A 15,176-nucleotide genomic window follows, 5' to 3' on the forward strand; every position below is an offset into this window, starting at 1 on the left:
GGCTTGGGAATAAACATCTACCTTGCCAAAGTCTCCTGCTCATTGCTGGGGAAACCAACAAAAAGGATGAAAACACAGCCCTGGGCCAGCCAGCAGGTGGTGGGGAGGCCCTCGCTGTTGGTGGCCACCCAGAGAGCTGGGGGACTCTGCACCCATCCCTCCCACGAGCCTCAGCTCCCCCGCCAACCCCCAGGCTCTGCACTGGCAATGACACCCTTTCCCTTGTCCCACCCAGCCTCCCTCCTTCCTGTATTGCCCTGTCACCTTGGTCTTTGTCTGTGAGGGATGGCACACAGGCTCTCCAGCTGTACAACCGCAGCTTGCCTCAGCTCTCGGCAGGGCCAGCTGTGGGCTCAACCTCACAGGCAGCTATTTGCAGCACGCAGCAGAGAGCTCTGGGTGCCAATGGATTCCTGCTCTCATTCATCATTTTAAGAAGTAATACATGTTTTCTCCCTCTTCTTCAAACAAACCAACCGCCCACCCTACTCCCCGTCTTTCTTCTCCATCTCTGACTCAGTTCTCAGAGCACGTGCCCTCAATGGTACTTACGATGGACAAGCAATGTTGGTGAAGGCAGCACTTTTTACAAAACAGCGTCCCATCTGATCCCCAAATAATTCTCCAGCCATTATTATCCTCAACCTACTTTTGACAAGTGAGGAAAGTGAGATTTAGAAAGTATGTGACTTCCCGAGTGTGACTCAGCTCATGTACCCACACTCACTTCAAAGGTGCTATGGTCTGAATGTCTGTGTCCCCTCAAACTTCACATCTTGAAATCTAATATCCAATGCAAAAGCAGTAAGAAATTGGGCCTTTGGGATCTAATTAGGTCATACAGTAGAGCCCTCATGAATGAGAACAGTGTGCCCTTATAAAGGAGGCCCAAGAGAGACCCCTACTCCTTCCACCAGGTGAGGACACAGCTAGAAGGCACCATCTATGGGGAAAGGTGTCACCAGACACTGAATATGCTGATGCCTTGATTTGCAGCCTCCACAACTGTGAGCAATAAATTTCTGTTGTTTATAATCTACCCACTTTATGGTATTTTATGATTGCAGCCCAAACGGACTAAGAGAAAGGGCGTTTTATTTAGTGATTTTAAAGGTGTTACGACCAGCTGCAAAGTAGAGAGAGGGAAAGAGCAAGCCAGGCATCTGGGAAAGAGATCAGCTCCAGGAACCATGGCACACTGTGTGGCTGACATAAAACAGCCCAGTGAATCTGAAATACGCTATCAAGCAAAAGAAGAGACCACTGACATGGGGTTCAAAAACAGGCAAATTGAATGGTGTCATTTAGAATGCACAAGTGGCAAAACCAGGGACATGAAAAGAAGGAAAAGACGACCACAGTCAGGATGGAGGTTTTGTCTGAAGCGGAGAGTAGGGGGCTCCTGAGTGTAGGGTCACTGAAGGGGTGCTTATGCTATGATGATTTATTGAACTTCCATGTTTTATGCCCTTTTCTGAACGTGTCCTATTTTACAATTTATAAAATGAATCACTAGAGAAAAAAAAAGTGGAACCCGTTAAATCTGCGGGTTTAAGTTGCCCTTAAATCTGCGTAATTTCTAATTATTAATCCTTCATATCTAACTTGCATGCCACAATGTCCATAAACGTAAAGAGCAGCTCCCCAAGTTTATTAGTCCCTTGTATCTGCAGAGCAATTAAAAGAGGAGAGGTGGACTGGAGAGATCTGGGCGGCACCACCTCAGATAAGGCCTGTCAACAGCAACCCGGGACTGTCTATAGCAACCTTGGACCTGTTTTCATCTCCTACTCTCAGCAAGGAATAAACAAAGGACTCCCCTTCTCCTAGTCGACAAATAAGTATCTGTCAAGCTCCTTACAAGTCCCAGGCAGGGTTCCGCAGAGCTTATGTTTAACACCAAATGCTGTTTATGGGCTATCAGGTCCCAGCTAGGGGCTGAGAGCTTATGCTCTCCTGGGAGTTTGGCTTTCTGTTCCCTCTTCTACATGTCCCAAGAGAAAAAATTACCACAGAGGGCCGGGGCAGAGGAGCTGGGTGGGGCCTCAGGAATGGACACATAAGCAACGCTGGGTCACCCTCCAGCACAAACCCAAAGGTCACCCTGCCCAGCTCAGCATCAGGAGGTATGGACCTGGTCACACATATTGCCAAAGGAAGGAAGGAGCTTTATCACTCAGGTTAGCAAGGAGAGAGGCATGTTAGTGAGTCTCTACAGGCAGGTCAGAGCTTGGACTTCACATTCAGACCGACCTGGCTTCAAATCCCAGCTTAATGTTGCTGTGACCTTATGAAAATTCCAAAGTCTAAGACCAAATTGGGGCTTAAGATTCAGGATAATAGTCCCTACTCTTTACAGAGATGTTGTAAAGAAGACAGAGAATGGATGGATGCCTCCCGAAACGTGGTAGATACTTGTCTGAGGTAGCAGAAAAACCCAACTCTTTTTCTAACTCTCGCACTCAATACAACCTAGAACACTTTTGTGACCAAAACGTAGGAGGGGTGTGAAGGTTAATTCTAGGTGACAACTTGGTTAGATGAAGGAATGCTGAGAAACCTGGTAAAGCTATCTTTTTAGGTGTGTCGGTGAGGGTGTTTCCAGCAGAGATTGGTATGAGAGTCTGAGTGGCCTGGGTGGGAAAGACCCATCCTCAATGTGGGTTTGAAGGTTAATTCTAGGTGACAACTTGGTTAGATGAAGGAATGCTGAGAAACCTGGTAAAGCAATCTTTTTAGGTGTGTCGGTGAGGGTGTTTCCAGCAGAGATTGGTATGAGAGTCTGAGTGGCCTGGGTGGGAAAGACCCATCCTCAATGTGGGTTGGAACCATCCAATCTGCTAGGGGTCCAGAGAGAACAAAAGACAGAGGAAAGAGGTGAAGCTCTCTCTGCTGGAGCTGGGATACACTCTTCAGCTTTTGGGTTCCAGGATCTACACCAAGGACACCATCAGCTTGCCTGGTTTTGAGGCCTTTGGACTTGGACTGAGCCATGTACCAGCACCCAGTTTGCAGACAGCCTATAGTGAGACTTTTCTTCATAATCACGTGAGCTAATTCCCCTAATAAATCCCTCTCATATATTTATGATGTATCCCACTGATTCTGTCTCTCTGGAGAACCCTGACTAATACAAGGGGTTTCCCCCACATACCAAGCAATTCTCCAATGGACATCAATGCGGTGTTCCTACAATTTAACTCAATTCTGACACTATCTACTTAGAGACAGCATTAGATTTCACAGGTTAGGGCTCAGTCCCATGAAAGTATCCCCACTTCAGAGGCCAATCGTAAGTAGGCTATACACAACTTTTGCCCAACTTGACTACTAATCAGAGGTTCCCAGCATCCCCTTCTCAGGTTCCATAATTTGTTAGAGCAGCTCAGAGAACTCAGGGAAACACCTACTACTTATGTTTACAAGTTTATTACACTAATAAAGGATATAATAAAGGATAGAGATGAGTAGCCAGATGAGATACAAAAGGGGAGATCTGGAAGGGTCCCAAGTGCAGCAGGAGCTTCTGTGTCCACGGAGTTGGAGTGTAACACCTTGTAAATGTGTTTCCCAACCCAGAAGCTCTCTCAACCCCATGCCTTGAGATTTTTATGGAGGCTTCATCATGTAATCATGATTGATTATTAACTCCATTTCCTGCCCCTCTTTCCTCTCCAGAGGATGGGAGGTGAGGCTAAAAGCTCTGGTGACCAGCCCCCATCCAGGAGCATATCGAGTGTCACTTCACTAGAACAAATGACCCTCCTATCACCCGGGAACTTCCAAGGGATTTAGGAGCTCTGTGCCAGACTGGAAATTATAAAGGTCTTAGGAGCTCTGTGTCAGTAATCCAGAGTAAAGACCAAATATTAGAACAAAGGATTCTCCTGCTACTCTTATCTATAGGAGTTTTAGGAGCTCTGTCTCAGGAACTGGGGAAAGAAATATATACATATTTCTTAATTTACAGTGTTCAACAAACATTATCATCAAAAAATAATAAAGTTGGAAGCTCTATTATGAAGTGCAAAGTGAATTTTGCTGTTTCCTACCCCACTTCTAACATTGGTACAGCTCGTGACCTTGGAATAATTCTTAATCCTTTCTTCCCGAATGTGTTTGGAAGTCATAAAAATACTTATCTTAAAAATCCCTGGAAGTCCTTTAACAGAAGATTCAACTCCATTAACAGAAGAAATTCCTGTCTCCCAACTTCCTTACAATGAGGAAAAATAAGGTTCAAAATTCAAAAAAGGAGAGGGTAGGTAAATTATCTAGTGGTCAATTTGTAAGTGTCATGGTAATTAACACCCAGAAAAGACATGCATAACTACAATATAGATTGTTCCAAAAGTTCAACTGTGACATAGAGCTTCCACTTCTTTTTTGCAAATCCACCTTTCCCAGAAGTCACAAATACACATAACTAGTAAAGGAACATAATTAGGAAAATACAAAAAAGGAAGGAAAAATGAAGAAACACAGGTCCCAGATAAAACACACACCCACCAATCTGCCAGCAAGAGTTGATTGTCATGAAATGTTCATATTGTGGGTTCCCGCTCTCACAGCAGGGTTTTCTACTGGCCGTAGGAATGGGACATGCTGAACTGAAACCCAGTTACGTGTTTTCCAGCACTGGTGCCCTTGAACCCTGTGCCTCTGCCTTCCTGAAAATCTACCCTTTGGGAAAGGACTCATTTTTGGTAATGTACGTCTTAGTGAAACTAAGCCATGGATGGATTGAGCCAGAGTCGGTATTTTACCTTTTATATTTATAATTTAACTCTTATCTCTAAACCCTTAGCCATAGTCAAGGGACATAGTTAATATCCTCTATGTTATCCTCCCAAACCACAATCAGGTAGCTACAACCCAGACACCGGGTGTGAGCTGTTAACACGGTACATATTTATTCTGCTTCTCTCTGTGCAGTTGACAGCGCCTGCACCTGCCCAGTCCACACTCTCTTTCCCTCCCACTCGAGCTTTTCTACTGTTTCTATTTCCCCTTCATTTCTGTGAAAGTTTGGTACATGGAACTCAAGATTGGTTTCTCTCGATGCTACTGAGCTTTCCACATTTTCCCTTTTTAATTAGCCTTTTATTGGGGAGGAGGGGATACATGGGAAAGTAAATCAAATGATCACACTTGGAAATGAAGGCCAAGGTTCCAATTAACAACACACTGCCAAAAACTCACTTTTTTTTTTTTCTTTTTCCCGTAACCGGTAAGGGGATCACAACCCTTGGCTTGGTGTCGCCTGCACCACGCTCAGCCAGTGAGCGCACCGGCCATTCCTATACAGGATCTGAACCCGTGGCGGGAGTGCTACTGCGCTCCCAGAGCCACACTCTCCCAAGTGAGCCACGGGGTCGGTCCCAAAAACTCACTTGAAGTCAGGGGGAAGTATGACCAAAAATAAAATAAAATTTAAAAAACAAAATTATTGTTCCCAAACTTCTTATAAGGAAAAGGAGAAAAAAGGTGAAAACAAGTATAATTTATTTGAACACATATGGCAAAAAAAGAAGGACTTACTATTGAGCCAGAATTATTTTAACTCCAAAACCGCCTTCTCACTAATCAAAATCCACACGTAATGAAAGCATAGTAACAACAAGCAACAAAAGCCAGTGTAACTTCGAAAGCAGTGTGCAATCAAGTCCCTTTCTAACCCCAAATGACCTGCTCTAACCCAGAAAGACCTCTCTGCCGGCTGTGACTCAGAACCATGTGGATATGCAGGAAGGAAATTCAGGTGTGGTGCAGTGGGGCTTTTTATTGTTGTTTTAAAACTGCCTTTTTTTTATGACAGCTTTATTGAGATATAATAACATGCCATACAATTCACCTATTTAAAGTACACAATCCACCGTTTTCTGGTATATTCACAGGGTTGTGAAACCATCGTCACAATCAATTTTAGAACATTTTCTTCACGCCAAAGAGAAACTCCCACACTTCTTAGCCAAGACACCCCAAACCCTCCAGACCTAGGCAACCACTAATTGACTTTCTGTCTCTATCGATTTGTCTATTCTGGACATTTCATACAAACAGAATCATATATGTGGCCTTTTGTGTCTGGCTTTTTTGCTTAGCAAAGTGTTTTCAAGGTTCATCCATGTTGTAGCATGAAGCAGTACTTCATTCCTTTTTACAGCCGAATAATATTCCATTGTATGGATATACCTTATTTATTTATTCATTCATCCATCAATGGACATTTTAGGTTGCTTCTATTTTTTGGCTATTATGAATAATGCTGCTATGAACGTCTGTATACAAGTTTTTGTGTGAACATGTTTTCATTTTTATTGGCTCTATACCTAGCAATGGAATGGGTGGATCATATCGTAACTCTTATGTTTAACCTTTTGAGGAACTGCAAAGTGTTTTCCAAAGCAGCTGCACCATTTTTCATTCCCAGCAGTGGTATATGAGGGCTCCAATTTCTCCACCTTCTCATCAACACTTGTTATTATCCACCTTTTTCATTATAGCTATCCTAGCAAGCATACTGTTTATTCAACTTGTTTATAACAACGTGGTATAACGACTTGTTTATAATAACTTTTTTATAACAGTTTGTTCTAATTCAATGTTTTATCTACAGCCAAAGACATGTTCAGACTGGATCCACCTCAAAATACCTGGCAGGAAACACAGGCCTTCCCCAACCTCTAATGATATAACACTTCACCTTTCAAAGAAAACACAGACACTCCTTACAGGTAAATTCTAGTATTTTCATAATACAATATGGAGCAGGTTTCCTCAGCAAATCCCTGGCAATGACACGGGGCTGGAGAACCACTGATCTCATGTGTCTACCTCCTCATTCAAATCCTCTTGAGGATTTTCTTCCCCAGCACCCCTTGTAATTTACAACCAGGCTGTGGTCGTACCTGCAGGCATTCTGGGTGATTTTTGGCAAACAGCTTCCAGTCATCCAGGGCGTAATGCTTATGAATTGCTGTAAACATGGAGTACTAGGAAACAAAACAGCATCATTAGGACAAGAAGCCAAGCGAGTCCTCCCCCGCCCTCCCTCCACACGGAGCTGGTGATCCAGCAAGACAAAGGCAGCGGGTGTTTCTGCCATTCACGCTTAATTTGCTGTGAATATGCTCCAGGAGCCGAAAACAGACACAGGTGTAACCAGTGAAATCACAAAACCTCCTTTCCCATTCTAATCTGATTAGACAATATTGCATTCAGGACTTCAGAGGCTCTGACAGAAGGCAGGGGAGGAATAAAGGAGAGTTCTCAGGGCCTGGCCTCAACCCACCCAGGCTCCCGCCCACACCAGAGTAATGCCAAGAGTGGCACAAATGATCCAAAAGAAAACCATGCATCAGGTCCCCACCCAGGAGAAGGGCCATCCTGGGACAAACTTCTGCTTAACCCGCCCTAAAGAACCTCACCTTATATCTAAAAGCTTTTTCTTACGTTCACAACCTGAACACTTCCTGTTAAACTCTAAACCTATCACCGGATCATTGGTATTCTTCAGGAAGAAAATTACATAAATGATAATCCTAAATCTATGACTACTGACTCAGCATGTATTACCTGTTTGTGCCAGGTCTTTGCATACATTGTTTCATCGAATTCTCAAAACAACTTTGAAAGTATTAGCTTCATGGGCAGAAACAGAGCTTAAGAAATTTAACCACTGCTTGGCTAATAAGGGGCAGAGGCCAGAATCAAACTCGGATCTGACTGCAGAGCTCAGGCTCCTTCCCCGACAGCAAGGCCCTACAGCTAACTTGTCTGGGACTACCTATTCCCCATCTACAATTTCCCATTCTCAAACTCTATGACTTTATTAACTTGCACTAACTCTGTGGATCCTAGACAGAAAATTCACAGCACCCACACATGGTTAGATATGTCAGTGTACATGACCTCATTAGTGGTGTGAAAATGGGAAGAGCATAGTAAGTTCTAGGTTTTTCATGGACTAATAGTTTGACATGTGCATTGGCCAGGCTCCCTGAGTCTACCCACTTTTGCACCAGCACATAATTCATTAGTGGCTGGTGACAGCAGGGCAAGGAAAAGATGGGGCGAAAAAAATATTAGTTCCTTTAGCAATTAATTTATTAGTCTCTGGCCCAAAGCTTGGTGGGGGCTGAAGGCTGACAGATGATACAATGGATCATGGTCAGACAGACTTCACCCCCTACTCCATTTTTTGAGCTTATAATTTGTTTGGGAATCTTTTCCTTCTAATCACTGGCTAATAATGAATCCCAGCACCTCCTGTGGTTAGACTTGCTGCCCACAGTGAGAAGCTCTTTCAGCTAATTGGATTTATCTTTTCACTTGGCAGGCATTATCAACAGAAACATATACACAACACCTATGCACAGTAACAGCAAACATTTCACATCTAGGATGTGTAAGATGCACTGCATCTCAGACACAGCTGCGTGAGACGCACGTCCTGGCCCGTAAATGGCTTTTCCTTTATTTTTCCCAAGGCCAGGACACTAGCTACTCCCTTTATAAGAAATTAGACATTGGCTAAAAGAGAGTACTGTCCATTTAAGTTAAGAGGTAAATGAGTTTGGGTTTGAATCTTGACTTTCTCTATCTGGCCAAGGGCCCTGGGGCAAGTTACCCCTCCTCTCCCTCTCTGCTTCAGTTTCCTCACCTGTAAAGGAAACCTACCTCGTGGAGTTGTGTCAAGAATTAAGAGAAACATATATCCATTATTTGGCACAAAAGTGCTCAATAAATGTTTCTTCATAATTATGTAATAAATGCTACAGCACAGAAAAAGCAGCTCTGTCTTAATTTTAGAGGCAATATCCCTCTTCCACAATATGGCACATCATGTTGCTTAACTTCTTTTTGTATCTCTAATTTCTAAAAGCATCAGAGGCATTTCCATGGAAGAAATGGGTGCAGAAAAAGCAGCTCTGTCTTAATTTTAGAGGCAATATCCCTCTTCCACAATATGGCACATCACGTTGCTTAACTTCTTTTTGTATCTCTAATTTCTAAAACCATCAGAGGCATTTCCATGGAAGAAATGGGTGCAGATCTAGACCCTCTCTTTGATCGCAAAGTCCAGACACCATCACTGTTCTGATTAAAGAGGAGCAAGAAAAGACATGTCCATCAATGACCAGACTCAGAACTGAGAATGACCCAAACTCTTTTCTCCTCTTCCCTGTGTCTGAACAAACCCAGGGTGGGCTCCTGTCCATATTGTGAGCAGCAAAGTGGGGACAAAGGCCACCACCTCACCTGTGACATCACAGCTGCCATCTCAAACGTGCCCACGGTGTCCATGTTGGCCACAATGATGGGAATCCCTGAGTAGGTCTGCTTCGAGTTTCGAAACGTGAAGGTACGCTCAAGATCCACCTGTTGGCAAAAACGGGAAAGAAATGAGTGCTTTGCTCTTACGTGACATGTACAGAATTTCTGGAGTTTGGAGCAAGTGGGACTAACACAAAGGAAGTGTCTACCCCTAGGTCCCTGGATTCTCTTAGGGCTTGGGCCAGGTGCTCCAAAGACGGGAGAAAACCAGGTACAAAAGCTGAACCAGGCTTCTCACCATCCTCATGCACCAGCACAAGGCACTGGACATTCTGCCATGAAGCCAAGTCTCTGAATCAGAGCTTTCTCTCCTCCTTTTCTAGCTGCCCAATCCCACTGCCACCTTCTACCTGCAGCCTGGTTCATGCCAGCCCTAACACCCACATACAGGTATCTCTTCCCCAGTTTCAAGAACTGGAGAGACCACTGCCCTTCTGGGAAAATCCACTCCACTCTTTCCTGCTAACCATGGCCCTCCTCCAGTCACAATCCCTTCACTCCCCACCTTTCACCTACAGCCACACTCCAAATTCACCCTGCAGTGAGCTCCGAACCATTAATCCCTTAACCTTCCAACTTCCCTGGCTGTTTTGTAATTATGAGCATCTTTCAGAGAGCTGCGGGGAAATACATTGCAACCATATGTCCATGCATATAAACTCTTGTTCCTTTGACTCGCAAACAGCTGGAAGAAGGCCCCTTTGATTCTGCTGTTAACTCCAACTTCAGGCCATTTATGTTCCTCAGAATCCAGCACAATAGCTCAGCTTCGATGGTGGTCTCCCCAGAAGCAATGTGCTAGTGCCAGGCACTCACCAAGAGCTAGTAGAGTCAAAATTACTTCTTCGACCCAGGGCAGATCCTGCCTGTTTGCCTACAGATCCATCCTAGGCCTGCTCTTTTCACAGAGAGGCTGCCCACTGCAGGCTCCATTTCTCAAGTTCATTTCTGGCTGGGTTTGGCCAGTGGAGGACACTGGGTGAGAAAGTGGAGAGCAGTGGAAGAAGATGGCAGGGAAAGCAGGGTAGTTCTCCCAGACCTCGTGCCTGGGGCATCTTCTCCAGAGCAGCTGCACCCCCTTCAGGCTCCTCTGACCAGACAGGCCTACTTGTTCCTGGTTCCAGCTTACCAGGGAACACTGCCTCCTCCGTCTGACCCTCATCCTAGGGTGGGAGTGGCTTCTTACTGTTGCCAGTCTCTGGGGTGCCTCAATATCCCATTTGGCAACGCAGATGTGCCAGGATGCCCTGCATTAAATTCATTACTTTAAATATTCTGCATTCTTAGTTTCCTTGGCTGGGGCCTGATGGATACAGACCACACTGGAAGAGGAGGCTTGCCCAAGGTGAACCGTCAGAAGAAACACAGGTATGACTCTTATGCCTCTGAAATAATTTACACCTACATTAATCCTGGCTTTGTGGACACCAGCAATAATCATTGTCTACCAGTGTTTCTCCGGTTCCTTCTATTATCCATCTGAGACAACCTTCACTTTTCAATCAGCATAAGGGCAGAAAACCCTGTGGACATCTCAGAGCTTTTAGCCTTCTCATTCTTCTTGCTTCTCCACATGGCTCCAGGTCCAGGAGGCTTCCTGGGCGAAAGATGCCATAAACATGACTGCACCAGCATTACACAGCAATCAAGGAGGGAAATGACATGTTGTCGTTGCATGAACACCTTCTCGTGGAAGGCTCGTCCCTTCTCCACTTCCTTTACAGTGATTTTTGGTTCTGCTTCAGTGAAGCGAGTGACATTCGGAAAGATCACTGAAGGGGTCTATTAATTGCAACCTTCTGTGCTGCTAATGGCTCTCTAACATTTTGGCTGCTTCACAGGCTTAAAACAATCAGAATTCCTTGGTCTCAAATTACTCTCACACTCCTCCCAAGATACATGGGGATAGCTGCTGCACTCTGCACCCGACTGAGATCACAATGGCTTTTTCTTGGCACACCCAACCCTATCAGCAGTACGTGAAAAGCAGAGCTTGTTATGGAAAAGGGCAGCCCAGACAATGAGCCCTTACCATCATTTCTAGTCTTCTCCATAGGGTAGATTCTTTACAATTCTTAACTCTAAGAATAAGAAAAAAAATTATCTTTCCTAACCTTATCCACCCAGACACATGCACACACACACACACATACACACCAGTTGCTCACTGAGAGAGATAAATATTTTAAGTATTCCAGCCTCCCAGGAACAAAACTTGGCATTTAATCTGTCACATCTGGTCAATGCACCAAATATAGCATCTCCAAATTCCCACATTGCTAAGGCTGACTTGAAAGGGAACATAAAGTAACAACCTCCTCTCTCCCACCTCAAAAACACGTTTCTGCTGCTTTCTACACACACCTCCGTTAAATTCAGTCCTACAACCCAACCTTTTAAGGACTCAAAAAGTACAAATGGAGGCCCACTTACCACATTTCCACATAATTCAATCTAACAAGCTGCTACATAAAATATGTTCCATCCTCCTACCCTAACAATTCCATTCACAACCTGCCAGGTACCAGAACAGGGTGGCATGGGGAGCCAGCCCTAGCCCCCATCCACACCTCCTTCCCTTCCACCCAAATCCTTATGTGCACATCCATGGACACCCCCGTGCACATGCAGACATTGCCATAAACAGCTGCCACTTGCCACTCTCTGGGATTAGAAGCGAGCACACCAACAGCATTGCTGGCCCTTCATGAAATGCACCTAGGAAAGAGATCATACAGGCCTTGGAATCAGCTCAAAGCCATTTAAGGAGGGATATCCAGGATTTTGAGGACCTGCAGCATAGTCCAGAAGGAATGGCACAGCCCACAGGCCCTGCCCAGCGAGGAGGGGTGTGATCAGGGGAGCAGAAGGCAGGGGCTCCTTTGCCTGGATCTATGGGCAGCAGTGAGTAAAGCGATGCTTTCATTATAGAGATTGTTCATTATCTGTCTCACCAGTCTGAGTATAGGAACGATGTCTTCCATCTTTGTAGTCCTCGTGGTTTAAGAGTATAAAATAAATTAACGTACGGCTAAGGGCAAGAATGATACTCTGTTTCGTCCCCAGTCTTTTGCAGAGCAATGCATGGTGGGCCCCAGCCCAGCCCTCTGGATATGACCCCTGGAAGCTTCACCGTCAGCGCTGAGGTTTCTGGGAAGCTCCCACACAGCTGCGCATCACCAGGGATCACAGCTGTGCATCACCAGGGAGCCGCAGGTGTCCCCAAAGGGAAAGAGCTTCAGAAGCCAGGCCAGTGCACGCCTGTGCACATCAGATTCCTCTTAGGACTGATTCCAAAATACACATACTCAGGCCATCCCAAACTTCATAAATCAGAACCTTTGTGTTTAAGACAATATGTGTATAAGTCACAACCCTTGTGTTGAAGACAATATTTTGGAGTGTCTCCCTGGGTGGTTCTGATGCATTCACAACTAAGAACAAGTCTAGTCAAATCCTCTAATTTTAAAGAGTAAAATTTACAGAGGCTGTTATGGGTTGAATTGTGTCTCCCCTGCAAAAAAAGACGTTGAAGTCCTAACCTCCAGTACCTGTGAATGTGACATTATTTGGAAATAGGGTCTTTGCAAATGATCAAGTCAACATGAGGTCATTAGGGCAGGCCCTGGTCTAATATGACATGTTCTTATAAAAAGGGGACATTTGGACACAGATACACAGAAAGGCAGAACACCGCATGGAAACAAAGGCAGAGATCAGGGTGATGCATCCAAAAGACACGGATCGCCAAAGACTGCCAGCAATCCAACAGAAGCTAGGAGAAAGGCCTGGAACAGATCTTCCCTCACGGCCCTTAGAAGAAACCAGCCCTGCCAACATCTTGACCTGGGACTTCCAGCCTCCAGGACTAGGAGACAATAATTTTTTGTTTCTTAAGCCACCTAATTGGTGGTACTTTGTTACAGCAGCCCCAGGAAACTAACACAGAGCCAAAGGGAATAAAATAAGTAGAGACAGAGCTTGGGCTAAAACTCAGGGCTTCTAAGTCCCAGCCCTACATTCTCTCCATAGTGCCACGTCCTCATCCCCCGCAGGCCAACCTGTTGTGATCGGTGATGGCTAGACCAGAACTCTTCCTACTGGACCATCGGGGGGAAAACTACTATGGAGTTTTAAGCAGACTGAACGCCATTGTGTCTTCCCTGTCCTAGGATAAGTGGGCACCTCGCTACTGCACTCTCTTCAGTGCCTGCCTACCAGAGTTACAGTTTCATTACTAAGTTTTTAAAATTCTCACTAGTTTAAGGACTAGGAATAGATCCCAGGGAAGAAAATACTCCAGAAGTCAAGGAAAGAGGCAAGCTCCCCAGTGTAGCAGATGAAGACAAAGGTCTTGGCTCAATCAACAAACAAGTCACCTCCTCTGAAAAGATTATCCAACTGTCCCCATGTAACCCAATGTCACTTCATTCTTCTGTACCAGGGGATAGACAGTTGAGAGGTGACTGCCTACCTGGAGCACCCATGCTAAGGCCACCTGGGCCACCTCTACCTGCACTCTTTGCCTCTGGGAGTTGACCTCAAATTCATTATATGTGAGGCTAGTGGAAATGTCCGTGCAGGGGTACTAAAATTCCTGAGCGGGCAACCACTTTCTCTTTCTCTCCATTTCCTGCGCACTGCTTGATGATCCATCACCGGGCCTGGCTCTTAGCAAAACTGTCACAGTGACAAAGCTTGTCTCCAACAGTCAAAACTTTCCTTTCTCCACCAGACTCTGCTCCCATGGTGTAGGTTCTCTCTCCTGGGTCCACTCAAACCTGCTCTGTTAGGCTCAATGTTGGCCATCTGTTCAGTTTCTTTTCTTTTTGTGGGGGGAGGGGGATCCAAGTATTATTTCTGCCAGGGTGCACACATTTTAGGAAATTTCAGGCATCGACAAGCAAACTGAGAGGGGATTAGAGAGGCCTAACTAGATCTCTCCATACCACCAAGGCGAGTGAAGTCAGATGATGTGGGGTGCCCAGGCAGGCAGCTAAGCCATTGCCAGAACCAACTGGAAAGGCAATACCAGTTAACTCAGTTTCCAGGCACAGAGCTGACAAACTCTCACAAAAATGAAAATATGAAAAACATTTCTCAAGGGCACTGAGTTCTCACTGCAATGTGTATGCAGATTGCAAGGTGCCACCACAAGCTGGGACAACATTAATAGTTGCAATCAGCCATAATTATGAAACCAAGTGTGGCATGATGACATCACAGGTCCCTGGGAAGCAATCATTCATTCTATTACATAAATTTTAAATGTTTTACCTTCTCAAGATGTTTTCTGGTTCAGTAAAATACATGTAATATATCCTCATTTTGAACATATAATTTTTCTTAAAAATAAGTTTCTCTCTACTAAACACGTTTTGAACAAATACTTTTAAAATACTGAGGCCATCAAACTATTAATCTGCCCAGAATCCCCACACTTTCTCTTGGTCTGGCCTTAGGTACTGGCTAAAGTTTATACTTCTAGCCTAGCCCTGCCCTCCAAACTGTTTATTTTTATTCCAAAAGTCAGCCTGGCTCCTTTGCACCTGAAAGGACATGATGAAGGACAAGCACAGGGTCATCCAATCAGGGGTGAAAGGGTTAATCATTCCTCCCCCACTTCTCCCAGTCCTGTCCTCTCAGGCTCTAGCCAGCCAATCTGGTGCTTAGAGAAGGTGACTTGGTTTTAGTCACTGGCTAAAGCAGGAGGCTTCCCGAATCCAAACAAGCACCCCCCCCCCCCCCGCCGGGCGGCCAGCGCCGGGCCCTGCAGCTAGGCCGGGGCACTGGAGTGGGCAGCAGAGTCCTTGGTGGAGGCGATTTATTTGTGGAGC

The 15,176-nt window shown here is 45.1% G+C and overlaps 1 protein-coding gene across 1 annotated transcript in view; it reads right to left on the bottom strand.

The window, feature by feature from the left end:
• The window catches only part of GMPR (guanosine monophosphate reductase), a 44,455-nt gene that overhangs the window by 27,177 nt on the left and 2,102 nt on the right, over positions 1-15,176 (bottom strand). Inside the window, exons 2-3 of the mRNA XM_008569544.1 lie at positions 9,265-9,384; positions 6,912-6,995 (exon numbers count right to left, since the gene is read on the bottom strand). Coding sequence (XP_008567766.1) covers positions 6,912-6,995; positions 9,265-9,384 — 204 coding nt within the window. The remainder of the gene's footprint in view (positions 1-6,911; positions 6,996-9,264; positions 9,385-15,176) is intronic.

This window comes from Galeopterus variegatus, unplaced genomic scaffold, assembly GCF_000696425.1.
Source record: "Galeopterus variegatus unplaced genomic scaffold, G_variegatus-3.0.2 Scaffold508, whole genome shotgun sequence".
Classification (NCBI taxonomy): Eukaryota; Metazoa; Chordata; class Mammalia; order Dermoptera; family Cynocephalidae; genus Galeopterus; species Galeopterus variegatus.